This window comes from Pomacea canaliculata, linkage group LG5 (assembly GCF_003073045.1).
Source record: "Pomacea canaliculata isolate SZHN2017 linkage group LG5, ASM307304v1, whole genome shotgun sequence".
In the NCBI taxonomy this organism is placed as follows: Eukaryota; Metazoa; Mollusca; class Gastropoda; order Architaenioglossa; family Ampullariidae; genus Pomacea; species Pomacea canaliculata.
Genome location: NC_037594.1, coordinates 8,322,553 through 8,337,256, shown reverse-complemented (window position 1 = coordinate 8,337,256; position 14,704 = coordinate 8,322,553). Strand labels below are relative to the sequence as shown.

The window sequence follows — 14,704 nt, the reverse complement described above, 5'->3', positions numbered from 1 at the left end:
TGAACCACTTTACCTTGCTGTCATTGCAGCTACATTAACTGTTATACTATGCGCGTGCGGGCGTGTGTGAGTGAGTGCGTGTGTGCTACGTCAATGAAGGAATTGATGAATGGCATCTGTAACCTCGTACAAAGGTCGCCGATAACAGTTTTATCAATCTCCCTCCAAAAAGCCATATCCTCTTTTCCTCCGCTTATATTGCATTTTTGTTTACTTTCTCTTTCATTTAATTTCTGTAAACTCGACATTGAATGTCTTACAGACTTAATTTGTTGCATTTTTTGTTACAGTTGCTGCCTATGTGAAACCACAATACTACCCTAAAAAGCCAGTTTACTAGTCGTATTCACCATTCACACTGCTCATCGGCCACCAGAGACTCCTTCACACCTTCCTGTCACCACCATTCCTCAGAAATCTTTTAAACATCCTCCGGCCGAACCTCCAGTCCTCCCTCTAAATTATCTTTTGAGACACCCTCCAAGGTGTTTCCGGACGAAAAGAAAATGAATTTTAATCAAACAACCGAACCGCACCTTAAAGAAGACACGCAAGAGACAGGAGACCAACCAAGATGACCTCCTACAGACCTTTCACCTGAACCTGCAACTAAAGACGACAAGAAAGTAGTTGGAGTCGAGGTGATCGAATGAACAAATTCTTTATTGAGCAAATCCTTTGGTTTGTTTCTAGAGGGAAATTAAAGGAAATAAAAATCATCAATATTTACAATAGAGTTTCCGACAATCTATTCACTTCATTTCTGTTTTCAAACACGTGATACAGATATCTAGAAATGTGTTTGGTGGTTGTTAATAAAAACTTGTGTGATTCCATCTGTGCCCTGTTGATATGGTAGTAAAACATCAACTGAGTGGAGGGAGAGGTGGGTGTCATGGCAAACGCTGCCTTTGAGCTCCTGAGCTATTACTCATTAAACAAGCTGCCGACTCTACTTCTTTGTAAATACGGGTAGATGAGTGTGTGTTTGTTTGTGATTTAAGTATTTGTGTTAAGAAGAAGCGAGCAACTTTTCCTAGCACTGAAAGCAGACTAAAAAAGTTGCACACACACACACACACACTCACTCAAACATGCACAGAAATGTCAGAGTACACATCATTGTCACTGTATGTAGACATCAAATGTGCTATACAAACTCTTTATCTCTTGCTATTCTACTTCCCTCAATCCTCTGTTCAAACAGATACCCATTTCCGATAGAATAGCTGCAGTGTTTTATACAGAAGATGTAGAAGGAAATTCGGTTGCCCCACAAGGGACTCGAACCAGGTAGCTTCCTGTTTCAGAAGCTATTGCCCAAAACACTCAGCTAACCAATGAGATAGTCTACTAGTCACTACTCACTGATGCCCTTCCACGTTCGCTACTTTCACTTACTGAGTTCCTGCAAATGTTTGCTAATTGCTACCGGTGGCAATTAAACGTTCGCTGTTTACACAAGTACGTTATTAAATACCTGTAAATATCCAGGAATTGTTTCCCCTTACTTGACAGTTGGTATTCATCTGACGTCAGTTTGAAAATAAGTTTGAACCAAAAGGTAGCAAGGAATATTCAAACGGTTATAAAATATTCAAACATAATTTAAAAGTTTCTGCCAGGATAAACGATAAAACTGATTTTGATATCAGGGACAAGTATCTAGAACACCTGATAAACAGATTGTCCTGGCAGGCTCTTTCCTGTAAATACTAACCTGTTAGAAAATGTCGCAGTGTATTTTTGTCTATGCCCTAAGGGTTGGCCACAAACTGATTAACGGTGGAGATATTTGAAATCCCCTTTTAGTGCGACCAGCAGCATGAACACTAGGGCACATACCCTCCTGTAACTGTCTGTGTGTGTCAATGTGTGTACGCACAGACATACCAACGCTCATACACATCCTTCATATGATCTACTAGTGGGATTGTAATAATGACAATACAAAACTAGAAGCCGGTGGTTTTTTTTCAAAGTGTTTTTATTATTTAAATTGATTTTCATAGTTTCATTGGTGCTTTCGTAGTTTCTTGTCTTAAAATTTCCTTTAGATTGTTGCCTGCTGATGTTACAGCCGTGCTATGCAGGTGTTATTTTACACACCCGGGTAGTTGCAGACGCAGAGGTATCAAACAACAGTCCGGGGGGACAGGGTCTCCTCCTGTAGACTCCCCCGTCGTCCAGCTGGAGGAACACTCCTGGGTACTGAGGGTAGGCAATGTAATTGTACCTGTCACAGCTGCCAATGTTTGTGCAGGTAAAATACTTTTCTTGTATTTTCTCTCATTTATTTGACTAAGACATACCTAGACCCCAGGTTTGTGAACTGTGGTACACGTACCACTACAGGTAAGCGAAGGTATGAAGGGTGGTACGCAACCACCATAAGTCCTAGACAAGTACTGTGTATATACAGGAAAGCCCTCCGTCCCTGGGATTTTTCCGTTTTTCATATTTTTAAGGGTTTTTGCACTACTAAATTAATTTCCCCTTCAAGCTTCAAGTGTGTGCCTATAAAGAATCTTCATAACAGCGCTTCGTTTCATTTATAACTTGTGAGTTTGAAGTAATTACCGGCCATTCGTCTAATAAGAGTTTACCTAAGTTTATTTACATAGTTCCTATTTTCTAATCTACTAAAATATTTAGAAGGCTTCTCTTCATCGGCAGGCCATCGTGCTGTAGCTCTTATTAATACATGTCTTTGTGGGATTCGAAGAAGCTTGATGTCAGATGATCGAAACTCATCGAAGAGGTGGTGAGGAAGTGTAGATCGGAGTAAGTTCGGAGAGGTGCCGAGGACCAGTGCCCGAAACGGTCAAAAGTCATCAAACTCCGAATTTCTTTTGGCTCCATTTCTGCTGTCATTAAAATATCAGTTTCCATAAATAAAAATTGTATAAAACATATTTTTCTTTATTCTCTAATTATTCCAGCGCTTAAAGGCAAACGCAGAGGAAAATTAAATGCAGCGATGATGTGGCATTAGGAGTCAAAATAATAAAAGTTGGATAAAAAATATTTTTCTGTCTTATTTAATTATTCCAAAGCTTCAGGGCAGACGTAAAGAGAAATTAGAGACAGCGATGATGTGGCATAGAAGTGCACCCGGGACTTATATAAGGCCTGCCACAAGTGCTCTTGCCCAAAGGGTTCTGCGCCTTTGACACCTGTTTCAGCGGTGAGTAACGACCTCACATCACCTTTAGATACTCTACTTACCTGGAGACTTACAGAAGATTTCGCAGTTTTGTCTTCAAACAGTTTTTTTTCCAAAACTAACTGCTCACACGAAAGCTGACATGTAACTGTGAAACTAAAAGTTTCAATCACAGAGACGATGAGTCAGAGGAATCCTGCCATCGTAAAACTTTTAGTTTTTTTCATGTCGTAAACTATGCAATGAAAATTTTTGTCTTTTGTATCTCTGCATTGTGCTCTTTCTTTAACAAGTATTGCGCCCAAGAAAGGTGAGCTAAAATGTTTTTGCCATTAATTTGTAGTTAATTATTCCTTGTGTCAGGTAAAGATGTACACACTCCCTGTGTGCTTGGTGCTCGCTGGCCTGCTGGTCAATGTGGCCCTTACTAGCGACCCTTACTACAAGCAGGAGAAATGCAAAGGAAGTCTCCCAGCCAGTGTGGTTGAAAGATCCTTCAAAAGTAAGATTTCAGTTTAAAATGATATCTTTGATATGTTATGTACTTCTCTCTCTCTTCTTCACACACTTTACACACATACATACAGCACGTACATGCAAGTACAAAGAGAGAAAGAAAAAAACATACCGGTATATTCTGTATTTTAATGACCCTTTACTATTCCTACTTGACGAGATACCTTTGGTATTCACATGTAGTATGAGACAACCTGGAGATATGCTCAGTGTCGATTTTAAAGTATCTGAGTAGACTCTACAATCCAAGTAGAAAAGAGAATTGAAATTGAACAAGAGAAATTCTTCATTAAGAGCTGTTTGTGGATCTCAGACTTCAAACAAACAGTATACTGAGGTCATGAACTGGCTGTGAACTATATCTCATAATAATATTAAGAAGGAAAGTAAGAAAGTTGGTGAGGTGATATTCAAGATTATTTTGGTTTTTTCTACAGCATGCCAGACAGCCGTTGAACAAGAATATGGAGAGTATTACGTGTAAGAGTTCTTATTCTCTAACTATATATTTATATTTTTTCTCTCACGCTCTCGATGTCTCTATCTCTTTCTTTTTTTTTTCTACTTCTTTTATTTCCACTTTGTGAATGTCTTATTTTATACTTTGTTTGCATTTTGTTGTGTCTATACGCTTCTGTGTGTGTGTGTGTGCCCGCGTGCGTGTTTGTGTTTAAGAGAGCAAGAGAGACATGAAAGTCATTATATTTATTAAGCTTGTCTCCTATTTGTTGCTATGCCATGTTCTTTCTCTCTCTAGTGCCATCTTACACCGACTGTGAGACATGTCACTAGTTCTGTATTTTGTTGTGTTTTTAGCGAGACCGAGCCCTCCACGTATGCCTTCGACCCCGACTGCCCCTACTCCTTCCTGCAGAAAGTACCGGGGTCAGAGTACGACGGCAATGTGGTGTATGTGTACGTGTACATGCCAGCCGCCCCCGGCACCGTCTTCGACATTGAGAAGTGCAGCCTGGGTAAGTGTCGTGTGCACAAGACGTTTCTCTAATCCCCACCACTACCTCCATTTAATTTGCATTCTTGTTTTGCTTCTCCTTCATTTGTTTTCTGTGAACTACACTTTCTTAAAGACCTACTGTACTGCATTTTGTGTGTTGCAGTTGCTATTGATGTGAAACCACAGTACCCGTCTAAAAAGCCAGTCTACTAGACGTATTCACCATAGCACACTACTCATCGGCGGCCAGAGACTCCTTCACACCTTCCTGTCACCAGCCAGCCATCCTCCCCCTGAACCTCCAAAATATCTTTTCAGACACCCCCACAAGCACTCTACAGACGAAAAAGAAAATACAATTTTAGGTAAACCCTGAACCATACCTTAAAGACTTCACACTAGAGACAGAATACCAACCTTTTACCTGAACCTGCAACTGTCCCTTATAAGCGCTATAGACGACAAGAAAGTGTGGGTGTTGTGAGTTGTGATGTGGTGTGTGCTTCTTTGTAAATGTATGTGAGTTACTGATTAAGCTAATTGAGTTTATTGCTTTACTGAAGTGGCCTTTGGTCCATTTCAAGTGTAATTCAAACAGTACGCAGTACAATATGAAATAATGCAATAAAACATACATTACAAGCTACACAAACAGTAAGATGAATTAAATAGTCAACTATTAGTTAAATTTTGTATTTCAAAGGCCTCATAGATGTAATTTGCTTCACTATTAACTTTATACTTACTAGTATTTCTCGGACATACGTTTTAGGAACGTAACATGCAATTCAGACTCAACAACACCTATTTACAGAGACATGACGGGATATTAGCACGGTCAGTTGAGTTGTTTACAAAACAAAGAAGATGTGGCCTCAGACATGAAACCCGGAATTTTAAACGGTTTCGACTTGAAATCAGCGAACGCTGTTAGGAAATATCGACAAAGTGTTTTCTGTCCCTAAGGCCTTGCAATAAACTGATCAACCGTGGAGATATTTGAAATCCCCTTTAGTGCGACCTGCAGGCTTGGCCTTTGTCATATATACTGGAAGCCGATGCCCTCCTACAGTTGTGTGTGTATTAGTGTATGTACCCACGCACGCACACATATGCACAGACACACAAACGCTCATACACTCCCTTTATGTCTTATGATTTACTAGTGAAATTGTCGTAATGAAAACACAAACTAAAACCCATTTTTTCAAATTTTTTTTATTAATTTCATGGATTTTCATTAGTTTCATTTAGCTTTTATGTTTTTTTGTCTTTAAATTCCCTGGAAATACAGCTGAATTATGGGTAAACTTGGCTTTAAAACTGGCTTGATAACTCTTATGTATGTTTTACTTTCTTTTAATTTTGTAGCTATTCTTGTCAGAGTTCATCATCTCATGCTAGATAAAAGCAGCGATTATTGCTTTTGTTCTTCTGCTCGTTGCGACTTGGTTTCAATGTAAGTTATCGTCGTCGTAAATCCACTCGCCGCTGTCCACGGTCCATCAACGGCTAGTAAGGACCTGGCTGGTGCTTCTTCCCATAATAGTCATCTGGAAACAAAAACGAAAATAGTCTTGGTACGACTCTGAGACCTCGCTTATTCGCGACATACATTTGTTGACATGCCGGATTATGAGTATGAGATACTCTGTCTGCTAAAGTACAAATAGAATTTTATTTCTGGTATGAAAAGCAATAGCGAATCATATCCCTGTAACCTATGACCCTTTGATCTATATCCCTGTAACTGTCGTTCATAAACTACCTCGTTTGCACAGCACTTAAACAAATATTTAAAATCCTTGTGTGTGTGTGTGTGTTTGCGCTTGTACGCTGGTTAAGATCATGTTACCCTGATGACAGTCTGAAGCTTAGGAAAAAAAACTGTTCCCCCTCCGTAAATAACATAACATCTGCCACCATCACATACATGATTAATTTTACGCACCTGTGTCATTACCATATTGCACATTTGCACACCTGTGCAGGTGTTATTTTACACGTGGTTACACACCTGGGTAGTTGCAGACACAGACGGAGGTATCAAACACCAGTCCGGCGGGACAGGGTCTCTTCCTGTAGACTCCCCCGGCATCCAGCTGGAAGAACACTCCTGGGTACTCAGGGGAGGCAATGTAATTGTACCCGTCACAGCTGCCAACGTCTGTGCAGGATAAATAATTTGTATAATAACAATCACGTGTATGATATGTCAAACTCAGTCACATATTCAATTATGTGTCAGGTTAAATTAGACGAACCTGTGACCGAGTACAGGAATGTTTCTACATCACAGCTTTAAACAACTGTCTACTAACGGCCTTTCGAAGTCCCTTACTTGGGTAGGGATGACCGTTGTTGCAGGTGCCGTCGTAAACACAACGACCTTTTGCGAAGCGCTGACCACTGGGACACCTGTCGTACACCGACCGACCGGACCAACAGGTGAAGAAGCCGTTGCAGGTTTGACGATCAGGGAGCCGCCGTCCGTCTGGTTTGCCTCGGCAAGGATCTGTGATGTCATCAGGGAGGAGTGGTTAGATGAGAAGAGTCAGCTCGTGAGGTAGTGTTCAGTCAGTCAGTCAGTTTTAGGCAAAAAGACGTCAGTGAAAGTGAGTCAGGTAAGTTTTCAGGAACAGAGCTCACGACACACACAGATGATGTCCTTACCGTACTGGCAGTTGACCAGGTGACAGTCCTCACATCGCTGGCCGTTGAAGTACTTTCCGGCGGAGCATGACGACACGGTACCGGCAGATCCGCACTGAACGTACGCGTCGCAAACACCTTTCAGTGGCACGTGGTACCCCAGGCCTGAGCCCCTGCATTCATCTTCACAGAAATCAAACAGTGTTCATATTTTCATCCTAATCAGTTAATTCATATTGGGTGTGCGCTAGCGCGCGTGCGCGTGTGATGAAGAACAGCACAATGAAGGACTTGCACAATGTATTAGAATGCACAGTGATATGAAACTGAAAGATGAAGTACATGGTTATGATGTAGTATGTCATAGTATGAGATGGTGAGTTATATTTTATCACGTGGTATGGAGGTATGAAGTAATGAGTCACAGTACGAAACGACATGGCATGGCGTGGCGCGGAAGAATACTTCTTAGCGGAAGTCAATGTCATCGGCGCGACACTACTTTTTCGGAAAAAGTTCACACAAGCACGCATTCACGCGCACACATCCGCAGAAAGAGCAGCAAGACGTTCACCATCGCCTTTATTAATACTTGGGCATTGTGAACACGTGCATGAACACCTATGTCCACTTGATTTTAAAGAGCGCCGTGTGAATGACGTGCGTGTGTGAGTTGGGAATAAACCGCTTACAAAGCTGAAGACATCCATCCATCCAGTTCCTCCGGTGCGTTTTTCTGCTGATAACAGGAAGCAGAGAATGAAGTGTCTCCAAATGTGCTGGTCCCTGTCATAGCGGAGTCATTTGTGTACTTACTTCAACATTCGTCGCGTGGCGTCGCGCTGTCATGTCCTGTGAGGTAACAAAAACAAATATTTTTTGTACAAACAGTCGCTTGGAGACACGGAAAGCACAGAGACACATAAGCAGATTGAACAATAATAAAAATTGGAGGACACCAGGTAGTCGGCCAGAATGGGTCTTGAGGAATGTTTCAATTCAAAAAGGTCACTCAAAATATCTTAGTTTTGGTGGTCATTTGGGCATCATAAAATTGTGGGATATGTGAAAAAGGAAAAAGGTGTACACTACATTGAATACAAATAAACTAGTACATACCTTCCGTAGCTGCAGAACATGCCAGACTGATCACACGATGAATACTCCGTTACTCCCTCCGCTGGCTCTGACTCCAAAGCAAGTATCTTAGCCCAGCTCGGAGTCTGATGTTGATATTCTGCATGTTACCACGAAGCCACGTAACTTATGTATACGTGGAACTTACAGAAAGCCTTCACAGACTCCACCCTCACTGGTGGTTAGAGATGTCCATGAAAGTCAGAAATCAGCATTTTCTTGATCTCACATACAATCGCGATCATAACTCTTGCCTGCAGTAGACTGTCGAGTCTTTTCTGCACTCTTCTCAACCGAGAATGCGACCATTGCGCTTAAATAGTGCAAACGAAGTCTCGGAGACCCCACCCTTTTCCCTTATAAGGAAATCTAGCAAGGATTCGTCCGAGGTGCGGTTGTGCGGGGTAGGTAATCGAAAAAAAAAAAAAACCCGCGGGCACCCGCCAACCTCATTTGTCGTCTGCTACACCCGCCTACGAGGTGTCGTGTCAACCCACAGTAAGTCCTCGTCAAGTCTCGTCACTGCCAACCTGTCGTCCACAACGTGTTTTATTGTGCAATTGATGTACAAGCGATAATAAACTGTCTGTATGCGCATGCGCGGACAACCCCAAGACGGGCAATCCGTCCCAGACATCGGGGCTCGTGACACAGACAACGATAAAAAACTTGTGCCTATCCCGTTATGTACACGTGTGTGTCCTGCTATCCCGTAATGAAAGTTTCTTGTGTGTCCCTTAAAATTTACCTTATTATTATGATGCACATAATAAAAAAAAAATTTTTTTTGCTACGAAAATTTTATTAGTTACCGAATTTCCGACTTTCGATTTTTGTGGACGTTTTCCTAATTTGTTCTTAAATTGATAATTAAAAAAAGTAATTGATTTCCTCTATTGTCCCTAGAATCACATTTTTAAATAGTTGTATTAAATGTCGGTGGTTGTAGTGAATTTTAACCGTAATGTAATGCTGTGAGTTTGGTTTTTTTTTTTTAAGATGAGAGCGGGTGTCAGTACATTCATTTAGGCATTTCATTTTTTCCTCTCTACTCTTGTCTCGTTTGTTTTTGCCTAGCAAACGAGCTTTGTATGACTGGTTGAAAGTATTTGTTGTTGTTGTTGTTGTTGTTGTTTATTGGCTCTCCCAACCATCTCCTCACGCACAGTTCGTCCCTCCGACCTAAGGCACACGACGGCGTCTGCGCACCACGCACATATACAACCTCAAAGTAAGACAGAAATTGATAAATGAACAGATAATGAGACTGAAAGAGAGACACTGCCATTCTGTGATCGTGATTGAAACCAATAATAAAAGGCAGAAGAAAGAAATTTTTTTCTCTCGCTGAACACCCTAGAGCAGGCGGGTAGCTTATCTGTAATGTACTCCCTCCCTCCATGCTTTCGCTCCTTACATGGCGACCGTTTTATGTGTTTCCAGGAAGATGGGCTCATTGCCATAGTTTTCAGTTATCTTCTCATATTGGTTCAAACCAGACAAAAGAAAGTGGTGGTGGTGGTGGTGGTGGTGGTGGTGGTGTGGTGGTGGTGGGTGGTGGTGGTGGTGGTGGTGGTGGTGTACTTACGATCATATGAGTCGTCTATGTCTCTGAGTTGTGGATAGCCGGCGGCGACAAGGTCCAGCAGGAGGAGAGTGCAGATGGCGAGCAGCATGGTGAAATCCGAGTAATCGTCTGTTTCAAATTCTTCTTTTCCTTCTGTGGTGTGTTGTTAACAAAACAAAACCGTGATGGTGAGGGTAGGTAAAGAAATAAACTAATTATCATTAAACTGCCTGCAATTATTTTATTTCACACATCGCATGTAACTTTTGAGTTTTGCAGGTTAGATTTTTTGTTTTCTTCTTTGAAACTTGAAAAAAAGCCTGATGGTAGAAGGTACCTCACCAGAACATATACAGCCACTTCAGAAGACCTTGCAGAAGTCGTGGTAAAGGCACAAAGTTTTTAATTTCTGTGATTCTGAAATGGGCAACCGAATTGGAGTATGAACAAGAGTTGAGAATGACTTTGTATACCAGAATCTGGCATTGGCTACCTGGCAGTCGCTCACAGAGACAGGTATGTTGTAACAATCCTCTTCAGTCATTTTCTTCGATTTCAAACACAGATAAAGTAACTCCGTTTGCATTATATTACACACGAATATGTCCTGACGACAGATTGTAAATGGCTATACTACTTTGTTGTTAAAATATAACACATTATGCTATGGTGAAAAGATGATACCTACCGACAAGGATACATGTTGAAACACATCCATTATTTTAGCTGTACCTGTGTAGCGAGTTTGTGTTTCCGCTCACTTCTTTCAATTCATTATCTTTCTTCAGCGAAAGACTATTGGGAAAATCCGTTCCGAAACATGCAAGTTGATAACTTCTCTTCTTAATCATCAATATTTGAAGACAGGTAATGATCACATCCTGTAGCTTTTTGGTGAACAACAGTAAGAAGTAAACACATTTTATAGAATGATGTTGATGAAACTTTGTCAGTTCTAGTTTCTGACTCAATGACCTGAGAATTAGTCCTGGGTTTACTTTTATTTCTATTGCCAGGTTTCAGGACGCTGTAGACAATATTCTGTATAATGTGTTTGTGTGTGTGTGTGTTTTCTAGTCAAAGAAAACTAAGAAAATAGCAAGTTTTTTATGAAGTCCATCAAATATTGTTGGTGCTGTCAATCAGCAAGCCTGTTCTCTAAAACTTACTGACAATGTCTTGAATTTCTATTTTGAGCTTTCTTTGCGATTCATTAAAAAGTTCTGGTATGCTATTAACAGTCAGGAACATGATCTAGGTTGTACATCTCATTTTGTTCCTCCTGGTTTAAAGATCGTCTCTCTGTTTTGAACGGACTTTGATCTTCCTTAGCCCTGTGGCCAAGAAACGACTTTGGGCCATCGTAAAAAAACACTTTCCCATGGAACACTCTGGACGCATGAGGCGGGAACGAATGATTGCTATCAATCTTCTATGAAGCGATGAAACGGAGAACCGAGATACAAAAAATAATAAATAATCAGACAACATATATCGTATGATGATTGTTGATGGGTAGCAATAAGTCAAGCAGTATGTAGCGCCTCTGCTTGCCACCCACCCGATCCTGTACATTGTGGCACTGATGATCTTACTGTAAGATGGATGTGAAACTGTAAAGCCTATGGGACATTGAACTGTTAGTGAGTGGTTCACACAGCAAATCAACTCTGTCGTTTATTCCTTAAGACTGCACGAGTCAGCACCTTGCCCAAAGTTTGAAACCCATGTTTTAGTTTGCACAGGGCAGCAGTCTTCATCTTGTATTTAAATATTTGTCAGGAAAGGAGGACCACGGGCTCACTTTTTTTTTTAAACTCACACGGATTTCAAATTTTTTCTGTCTACAATTAAGGCTGAATGTGACCCCCCACCCCCCACCCCGAAACATGAATATGGATGTTTTTACTCTCTGTCCCATTAAATATCCATCCCTCTCCCACCCCCTTCCCTGTCTCTCTTTCCAGAAAATGAAGTCTACACTTTATAAACTAGAATTAACTCTGTATGTGTGTGTAGAAACCTGTGATCACCTGCTGAGCCCTTTTGTCACCACTGGCAATGCTAGAAATGAAACTTTCTCAGGAACGATTGTCATAAAGATTTTTAGCACTTACTTAACGGACTCTATAAATTTCGTTGCCTTCCCGCTGACCTTTAACCCTTACAGCACGATGAGCCACGGTCGTGGCTTTGCCGGGGAAGGACGGGAAAGGCAACTTTCATTACTTTTATTGAAAAGTTCAAGCTTCCTCCTTTCCAAAAATATAGATTGCTTGGTCTAATGTTTACCTGAGAGCAGCAATAATAGTTCTAAAAAATCCCCCACTGTCGTCTTCACATTTTTCAGTTATTAGCCGGTCTTTGCAATACTTATACTTTTATTGAGTGATAAGAGGGTTAACTGACCCGACTGTCCTCCCACGTCACTGAATATTAAATTTATTGTTTCCACCCATTTTATAAACAGAGCCCTGCGACTCGCTGAACAAAAAGACATCCTTTTAGAATAAATTTTCGCAAGAATTATCCAGGAGGTTCTAATTTCAACATCCAAAAGAAATGCTGGATAGATAGACGGGAAAAAACAAACTTGGAATGATTTCATAAATTTCTGTGATAAAAGAAAGGCCTTGAGGAGAAAAAGAATATCCATCTCTAAGAAGCCTTCCCAGTACAAAGATGGAATTGCGACATCAGTCAAGGGAAGAATGCATTCCTCAAGCTGAATGGAAAAGAAATGTTCGTTGGACTTAAAAGTACTTCCACTTCGTGATGAGGTCTCAGTCGAGGGAAGGAGTAATAAAAGAACGCCTAAAACTGGAGTATCTGGTGTGCTCCAACCGACAGTTCTATAGACAGACATCACATCTAGAGAATCACAGATGTCCCAAGATGAGATGTGAACCATGATTTCCAGATCCTCGTGGCAGCTGGTGACAAGCGAATGATTTACCCTCCGCTGCCTACACTGCATTTTGTGCTCCGTTCCTCTAAGATATATGCCAGCTAGGTTTTGTAAACCCAAATCTCAAGAGTTTTCTAGCGTATAAAATTATAATTAATTGAGCCGATTATTGAATACAACATTGCATTATTCTATCGATACAATTTGATACAAGATATAACATATTACTGAATAATAGTTGATTATAGCAATGCTAAGTCATTACCTAAATAAATTTATTTTTTAATTCCAAGAACTCAGAGTAGAAAATGCATGGGAAAATATACTTTTGGCGATACTATGCTTCCTCGAACCAGACATCTTTAGATATAATTATTTACTACTCACCTGTTGCCGAATCTTTTTAGATGTTTTCAAGACACTTCTATATGCTGCACTGCATCCCAAGGGCTGGATTTCTCTCTGTCCTCCCAGAACCCAGCAGCTCCGTTTATATTCGTCCCTCGCATCCCCCAGTCCATCATTCATCCCTGACGTTGCCTGACGTCACTAAAACAACAGTCGCTGGAGAGGGCGTCACGTGAGATGCCAAAATGTCACATTGAACTCGTCAAATCTGCCGGAAGTGTGGGCTGAATTCTTGATTTTTTTTTTATCTGTCCCTCCTTCTCTCTTTTTTTATTGGTAAGGGTGGGGACCTTTCAAACCACATTTTTTCATTCAATCTTTAACGTGTGCGTTATGTGTCTGTGCGTACGTGCATGTTTCCAGGCATGCATGCGTGCACATGGGGCGTACCCATAGGTCAGACGACGACAGATAAACGGTTTTCCGGCTTTGATCACGTGACGTGATGCTGTGGGTCGAGGAGGGCCGTTGCGCAAACGTCTACAGCTGTCGTCAGCAGCGTCCTGCAGACGTGCATTAGCTTAACCGTCTCCGCCACTCACTCCGTGTCCCGGATGTTTGACTCCAGGGGTCACGTCTTCCGTGTTGTACGAGCTGCTGCGGAGGAGGAGGAGGAGGAGAGATGGTTTCTTTCTTGTGAACTGTTTAAAATAGGCCAAGTGTAGTCTCAGGACCCGACGACCGAGAAGATAGATTGGTTTGCATGTAACTTGTATTTTAAAAAATCCTCGCACGTGTTCTGAGGATGAAAAAAGGCAACTTGAGCTGTGAGATGCTCCAGTGTTTTATCTTCATAATGATCTATCACTGAATTTCTTTTACTTAAAGAGATTTGTTACCCGCTACCATGCTTCTGGAAACGAAAACAACTGAACTACTGACCACAACTATGGTGACGAAAGGGACACCTTACAGTTATAAGCTGTGTTTTCCAACTGAAAAACTTAGCCACAGGGAAAAGGTGGACAAAGGTTTTGATAGTCAAGTTTGTTGCAAAATGTCTGGCCTGCTTTATGAACACAGGAAAGACAAGTCTATAGCAAAGGAAACTACCGTGAACCTACATACACATATACAAACACATACTCACGTGTATACACATATGAACATATTATTATTGTTATTGTTGTTATTGTTGTTGTTGTTATTATTATTATTATTATTATTATTATTATTATTATTATTATTATTATTATTATTATTATTATTATTATTATTATTATTGGATAGGCCACTTAAAAGCACCCCACCTCATTCGAACTATTATATTAAGGAAGGCGGGATCTTTTCAAGTGGTCCACCCTGTAATTGTAAAGCGCGTTTCGCCCCGGTATAGACGAAGTCATACTGATGTGAATAATAATAATTATCAGTATTATTCGCCAGTAGCTAGGG

The 14,704-nt window shown here is 40.9% G+C and overlaps 3 protein-coding genes across 5 annotated transcripts in view; 2 read left to right on the top strand and 1 right to left on the bottom strand.

Annotated features, from left to right (window-relative positions):
- The window catches only part of LOC112565357 (adhesive plaque matrix protein-like), a 3,620-nt gene extending 2,678 nt beyond the window's left edge, over positions 1-942 (top strand). For both annotated transcript variants that reach the window (XM_025240768.1, XM_025240767.1), the window contains exon 5: positions 291-942. In XM_025240768.1, the coding sequence (XP_025096553.1) occupies positions 291-340 (50 nt within the window). In that variant the 3' untranslated portion in view covers positions 341-942. The remainder of the gene's footprint in view (positions 1-290) is intronic.
- Positions 943-3,068: 2,126 nt separating this feature from the next.
- Positions 3,069-4,944, top strand: LOC112564623. The gene is made up of 5 exons (XM_025239574.1): positions 3,069-3,187; positions 3,530-3,668; positions 4,120-4,162; positions 4,499-4,656; positions 4,801-4,944. The coding sequence occupies exons 2-5, from the start codon at positions 3,536-3,538 to the stop codon at positions 4,848-4,850; spliced, it is 384 nt and encodes a 127-aa protein (XP_025095359.1). The 5' UTR covers positions 3,069-3,187; positions 3,530-3,535; the 3' UTR covers positions 4,851-4,944.
- A 902-nt stretch (positions 4,945-5,846) lies between these two features.
- On the bottom strand, positions 5,847-13,429 carry LOC112565105. Of its 2 annotated transcripts, none has more exons than XM_025240388.1 (6): positions 13,289-13,429; positions 10,015-10,146; positions 7,311-7,472; positions 6,979-7,152; positions 6,655-6,804; positions 5,847-6,190 (listed from the first exon to the last, which is right to left on the bottom strand). In XM_025240388.1, the coding sequence occupies exons 2-6, from the start codon at positions 10,100-10,102 to the stop codon at positions 6,150-6,152; spliced, it is 615 nt and encodes a 204-aa protein (XP_025096173.1). In that variant the 5' UTR covers positions 10,103-10,146; positions 13,289-13,429; the 3' UTR covers positions 5,847-6,149. The 2 variants fall into 2 exon arrangements, with proteins under 2 accessions (XP_025096173.1, XP_025096174.1); XM_025240389.1 differs by lacking the exon at positions 13,289-13,429 and adding an exon at positions 10,336-10,359.
- Between the last annotated feature and the right edge of the window lie 1,275 nt (positions 13,430-14,704).

What these genes read in the sequence shown, in the direction of transcription:
- LOC112565105 (XM_025240388.1), bottom strand. Translation starts at nt 10,102, where the DNA reads ATGCTGCTCGCCATCTGCACTCTCCTCCTGCTGGACCTTGTCGCCGCC. An exon ending in CCTGGTCAACTGCCAGTACG is followed by an intron (nt 7,153 to 7,310) that starts GTAAGGACATCA and finishes ATGACATCACAG; the next exon opens with ATCCTTGCCGAGGCAAACCA. An exon ending in CAACGGTCATCCCTACCCAA is followed by an intron (nt 6,805 to 6,978) that starts GTAAGGGACTTC and finishes TATCCTGCACAG; the next exon opens with ACGTTGGCAGCTGTGACGGG.
- LOC112564623 (XM_025239574.1), top strand. Translation starts at nt 3,536, where the DNA reads ATGTACACACTCCCTGTGTGCTTGGTGCTCGCTGGCCTGCTGGTCAAT. An exon ending in GGTTGAAAGATCCTTCAAAA is followed by an intron (nt 3,669 to 4,119) that starts GTAAGATTTCAG and finishes TTTTTTCTACAG; the next exon opens with CATGCCAGACAGCCGTTGAA. An exon ending in GAATATGGAGAGTATTACGT is followed by an intron (nt 4,163 to 4,498) that starts GTAAGAGTTCTT and finishes TTGTGTTTTTAG; the next exon opens with CGAGACCGAGCCCTCCACGT.